Raw genomic sequence first — 6,000 nt, forward strand, 5'->3', positions numbered from 1 at the left:
AAATAGTAGTAGTCAACTGAGAAGGATTTTATTGGAATGTGCATAGTATGATATTATAAACTACTTCTTGAGAAACTGAGATGCTCAGAGATTTTAAACTTAGATACGTAAATGACGTAAATGTAAAAAATTAAATTGTTTTAAATAATTGTTATTTTGACTTATCTGGAATGATGTGAAATGTTGGTTTTGTAATTTCTGTATTTGTTTTGACTTCAGATCTAAGATTTATGAAGAATTTGAAGTTACTGTACCTGACTCCATCACTTCTTGGGTGGCTTCAGCTTTTGTCATCTCAGAAGACTTGGGTTTTGGGCTAACAACTGTTCCAGCAGAGGTAGAAAGAATATTGACTGCGGGGAAGGGCTCAGAAATCTAATGAAATGAGGCTCAGAAAATGATCAACTACCTTTTACTTTATTGATCATGGTTTACTGTGATTTTATCTTTCTGCCTTCAATTGTGGCAACATCTTTGAAAAAATTAGTAAAGTATTATTATTTATAAGTTTATTTATTTTTATTTTATGTGCACTGGTGTTTACCTGTGCATACGTCTGTATGAAGATGTCAGATCCCCTGCAACTGGAGTTACAGTTGTGAGCTGCCATGTGGTGCTGGGAATTGAACCTGGATCTTCTGGGAGAGCAGCTCTTAATCGTTGAGCCATCTCCCCAGCCCTAAATTATTATTGTTAGTAATTTATTGTTTTTATTATTGTGTGAGTGTGTGTGTATACCACAGCATATACACACGGAAGTCAGAGGGTAACTTTGTGGGTCAATTCTCTCCAATTATGTTTATGTGAATTCTGGGAATGGGGATGGAACTCCAATTGCCAGACTTGTCTAGCAAGTGCCTTTACCCACTGAGTCATCTTGGTGGCCCTGTGTTAAATTGTTGAATCTGAGTTATATTAAATTGGTAGATTTGGTCATAAGGTTAAAAATATTACTGTTTAAACTTTCTTTTTTTTTTTTAACTTTTTAATTCTAGGTTTTTATTTCATTCTTTGAGCCAGAAGTCTTTTAGTCAAATCAGAAAATGCATGCGTTGTTGAAGCTTTTTCCTGTGAAAATGAAGTCTTATATATATTGTAAGAACGTATGTTTAGGGCTGGAGAGAGGGCTCAGCGGTTAACAGCAATGACTTGAATTCAGTTTCCAGCAACCATATGATGGCTCACAACCATCTGTGGGATCCAATGCCCTCTTCTGGAGTGTCTGAAGACAGCAACAGTGTACTCATACACATTGAATAAAATAAATAAATAAATAAATCTTAAAAGAAAGAAAGAAAGAAAGAAATATGTTAAAAAAAGAATGTATGTTTATAAACTCTCAGCGTAAGAGCACGGTGTGGGCCGAGCAGTGGCCAGCTCGGTGCTCTGACTTTCTCTCCCTTTACTATATGTTGTGGTCAGGGTTCAATGTTGTCATACATGTAAGGAAACACCAGAGTAAAATTAAATGTTCTGTAAATGGTACATATTTTTGCAATAATAAATACATATAGGTAATTATAATTAACTAAGGTAGATGCACCACATACTACTAAAAGCAGTAATTTAGTACATCATAAATGTATCTAAAACATTCAAATTTAGATAACACATAACATTTTACAGATTTTTTTTTAAGATTTATTTATTTATTATATGTAAGTACACTGTAGCTGTCTTCAGACACTCCAGAAGAGGGCGTCAGATCTTGTTACGGATGGTTATGAGCCACCATGTGGTTGCTGGGATTTGAACTCCGGACCTTCGGAAGAGCAGTCGGGTGCTCTTACCCACTGAGCCATCTCTCCAGCCCACAGATTTTTTTTTTTATATTTAAGTTTTGTGTCACAGTTTGCTTAATTTATCTTTTTCAACATTATAAGCCTTAATTTACCTTGTCACTGATTTGTAGGCATTTCTTCCAACTCAATTCATTGCTATAATGCTTGTTATTTTTCAAAAATTCAATGATGAATTAATTTTTATTTTATTACCAATTGCCACTATCTTTACTAGGACAAAGTTTCACATTATGATCAATTTAAGGTAACCCAAGCATTACCATGCTAAGTAAGACTGTCAAAGAGAAATGCTATTTATGCAATGAATACTTCATTTCATAGATGGCAGGAATTTCCTTACTTAATCATTGCTGGAAACAGAAAACAGGTATTATTGTATTATAACTTACTTTTAAGCTTATAGTAATAGAGAAAATTCAGCCTTTTGGCTACATCAAGTGTAACATTTAAAAAATTTAAACATAAGAGTGTTTTGCCCATATCTATTTATGTGCACTGTGTATGTGCCTGGTGCCCAAGGAAGCCAGAAAAGGGTGTTGGATCCCCTGGAACTTGAGTTTTGAGCTGACTTGTGAAGGCTGGGAATCAAATCTCGGTTCCCCATATGAGCAGCAAGTGTTAACCTCTTAACCATTCATTTCTCCAGCCCCCATTTCGTTATAAAGCTAACAATGGCTAGATTATTTTAAAGATGAGCACAACTTCTCAAGGTGTCTCCTAGCAGACATTTCTTCATGCTCATGCTCAAATTTCATCATACTTTGTTTCCAGTTACTAATAAGAATATAAGGATCGTGAATGGCCTCAATCCCGTAGCTATCACTACTATTACACCTGAAAGCCTCAGTAACAGAGATTTGGTGTTGCCTCCTTAGGACCCGTAAGTGAAATCTGTAGAAATATTAGTGCTTTGGGCTTGTATATAATATTATGGTGGAAGCCCAGGTCATTTAAACAGAAGATTTATTTACACAAATGTCTAAGCAAATAGTCAATATTTATTAATACTTACATGGCATTTTAAATTATAAGATCTGTAATCTGCAATGTATCAGATTTCTGTGTCCCAAATATAAACCACACACAAATAATAAATAAGTCAAGAATCACAAGGAATACAAGACAGTAGTTGTTTATGGTTTGGGACAATCCTAAGTGTTGTAGAACTTGATTCCACAAAATGCTGCTACTACTGTTCAGCCACTGTGACAATCTAAAAGGTTCATTCTATAAATGTCTACATAAACCTGGCAGACACACCCATCCTCTTTACATTGTGAGATGGTCTTGTCATTTACAAAGTTCATAGTTGAGAAGTGTGCAATCAAATTTCAAAAAACATCAAAAAACCAAGCATCAGACCCCACCTACCCCCATGCTTAATGTTGTATTGGGCCATGTTCATGTTGGCTTTGCTGTATGTGGCTTACAGAAGCATGGGTTGGAGGCACAGGGTATGCCTACTAGAGTCCACTGGCCTAAAGTCACCAGGCTTTGTTTCAGGAGGGGGCATTCTGAGCTGGTCACACAGAGAGATTTCCTCAAGGGAGTCTTAAACAGGAACTGTTGGGTTGGACAGTAACTTTTGAAGCACATTATGGAACCAATACAGAGTAACAGAATGGCAGCTTGTTTCGGTATCACAGAGAATGGGTTATGGCTTCTTCACTTGCTGTAGTTACAGAAATTTCTGAACATCATTTTTAAAAAATAAAATAGGAACACAGCACCCTTATGGGGGTATAATGATTGCGCAAATAACATCTGAAGTGCTTGGTTAATACTAGGTGTTTAGTATAGTGCAGTCACCATTATGTTAAATAACAGCTCCCCACCACTCACTCAGTGTCAGCTGTGGATAGGCGATGGGAGATAGGCATGTGGACACTTCTAGGAGTTCCAGGCTGTAAAGGTTCTATGAGTATTGCTCTTGTATATAATGTGAAACATTTTTTTTTTATCTGAATCAAAACATGTCCTCATTGTGTCCTCTCTAGCTGCAAGCCTTCCAGCCGTTTTTCATTTTCCTGAATCTTCCCTACTCTGTCATCAGAGGTGAGGAGTTTGCTTTGGAAGTATCCATCATTAATTATTTGAAAGATACCATTAAGGTAATGTGTTCAAAGCTTTGTTGATTATTTATACTTTGGAACACAGTGCAAGGATTGGTTGGTTGCATAGTATGCATAGTACTTGAGCATCAGGGTCTTCAAGCATTTTTTTTTTTTTTTTTGGCTCATATGTGTTTTACTGGTTTTATTCTTTTAACTTGGTAATTTAAAATTTTTAATAAGTATTAGATTTATTCTTTGACAGTTTCACACCCACATATAATACAGTCTAGTCGAATTCACTTTACCCTCTCTCACTCTCCTTCTCTCCCAGGAGGTTCCTCTCCCCACTTCTATGTCTTTTTCTCTTAATTTTGTACTGTGGCCCATTTGCCTTTAGCCAGGGCCACCCGCATGAACATGTGTGTGGAGCTAGTCACCGAAGTACAGATGGCTTTCTAGTGCCTACACCACTGAAGGCAATGACTCTCCCTTTCAGTCATTAGAACGTACAATAGCTCCTCAAGGATGGCTGGACCCTGTGTATGCCGTCCCCAGCCGCAAGTTAATGGGCTAAGTCTTGGTATTAACTTCTGTTCACTGCTTTAACTGAGCCAGAAAACAGCACTGGTCTATTGGTACAAACATAAATAGACTAGGCCTTAGAATGAATTGGAAAGCAGTTGGTTACTGCCATAACTGTCATTCCACTATTGTACCCGTGGGGATTTCTTGCCTGACGAATTGGGACTGTATAACATGCAAGATCCATATATGGGTAAGAGCATTGATGAATTTTCTCCCTAAGTTGCCTACATAGCAGCTTTTGGCACTGGGAGGGCTAGTCACCATGGAGAAAGCTCCTGGCTCAGTTGTAGCATTATTTGTCTTTGTAGTATAACTAAAGTTTATGTTATCTTCAGCAATAGGGTCTAGGCAACCAAGACAATGGCAATGACAGGTACTTTTCTGGGTTCCTTTGGAGCCTCCATGACTAACAACTCATAGGGAGGAAGCACACATCTGATACTCCTCCACAGATTTTGTATGATGCTGGGAGATTGAAAGTATACATACTTTGTTAGTGATGTCTTCTGCTTATTATATCTGGGTATATCATTAGAATACCTGCGCATTCTCTTAGCTTCCTAGAACAGATCCTCTTGTTTAGCCAGGGAACGTCCTTTTGGCCTTGGGGAGGTGCCTTTCTCCTACCTTCTTTCTTCTTCCTGGTCTTCCATACCTAGAATGTGTTTCTCTTCTTCTCCTCATTACCATTTTGAACCTACTGCAGCGTGGCAGGATTTTCTCTGTCCACTTAATTTAAATATTAGTGCAGCAGGAGGCCTGTGATTGGACAGGGAGAAGGGAGATGGAGCTAAGAGTCACAGACAGGGAGCAACACAGAAGGGGAGGAAGCAAAATGGGGAGGATGAACGGGAGGATTCAGATTCAGTGTGGCTTTAACTAGCTACAGGTAGCTATAATATCATATAGGGATAGAATAATTGGGGTAACTTGCCTAATCTAGGTGGGCAGCTTGTATCATTATCAATTGGCCCTGAATTTATTATTTGGTTATCTTGTGTATTGAGAATTTATTGATACATAAATCTGACTGATTGATTATAAGCTTCTAGAGTTTTGATTTACTGGGTTAAGGGGATTTGTGACAACTAGCCCCTGGAGGTAAATGGCTGAGAAGGTACGGGCAGCACTGAGACAAGTGAACCAAGCTGGGAGGACCGCGACGGGTTGCTGCTGGGGCTAAATAGAGACAGAGGCGGCAAGACCTCAGAGGAATACCAAATGGCTGAGAAACACCTGAAAAAATGTTCAACATCCTTAATCACCAGGGAAATACAAATCAAAACAACCCTGAGATTCCATCTCATACCAGTCAGAATGGCTAAGATCAATAATTCAGGTGACAGCAGATGCTGGCAAGGATGTTGAGAAAGAGGAACATTCCTCCATTGCTGGTGGGATTACAAGCTTGTACAACCACTTTGGAAATCAGTCTGGCGGTTCCTCAGAAAATTGGACATAGTACTACTGGAAGATTTAGCAATACCTCTTCTGGGCATATACCCAGAAGATCTTCCAACTGGTAATAAGGACACATGCTCCACTATGTTCATAGCAGC

At 38.3% G+C, this 6,000-nt stretch overlaps 1 protein-coding gene across 1 annotated transcript in view; it reads left to right on the forward strand.

Annotated features, from left to right (window-relative positions):
- The window catches only part of Cd109 (CD109 molecule), a 103,948-nt gene that overhangs the window by 65,004 nt on the left and 32,944 nt on the right, over window positions 1-6,000 (forward strand). The window contains exons 19-20 of the mRNA XM_021206550.1: window positions 220-337; window positions 3,800-3,913. Coding sequence (XP_021062209.1) covers window positions 220-337; window positions 3,800-3,913 — 232 coding nt within the window. The remainder of the gene's footprint in view (window positions 1-219; window positions 338-3,799; window positions 3,914-6,000) is intronic.

Source organism: Mus pahari, chromosome 10 (assembly GCF_900095145.1).
Source record: "Mus pahari chromosome 10, PAHARI_EIJ_v1.1, whole genome shotgun sequence".
Lineage (NCBI taxonomy): Eukaryota > Metazoa > Chordata > Mammalia > Rodentia > Muridae > Mus > Mus pahari.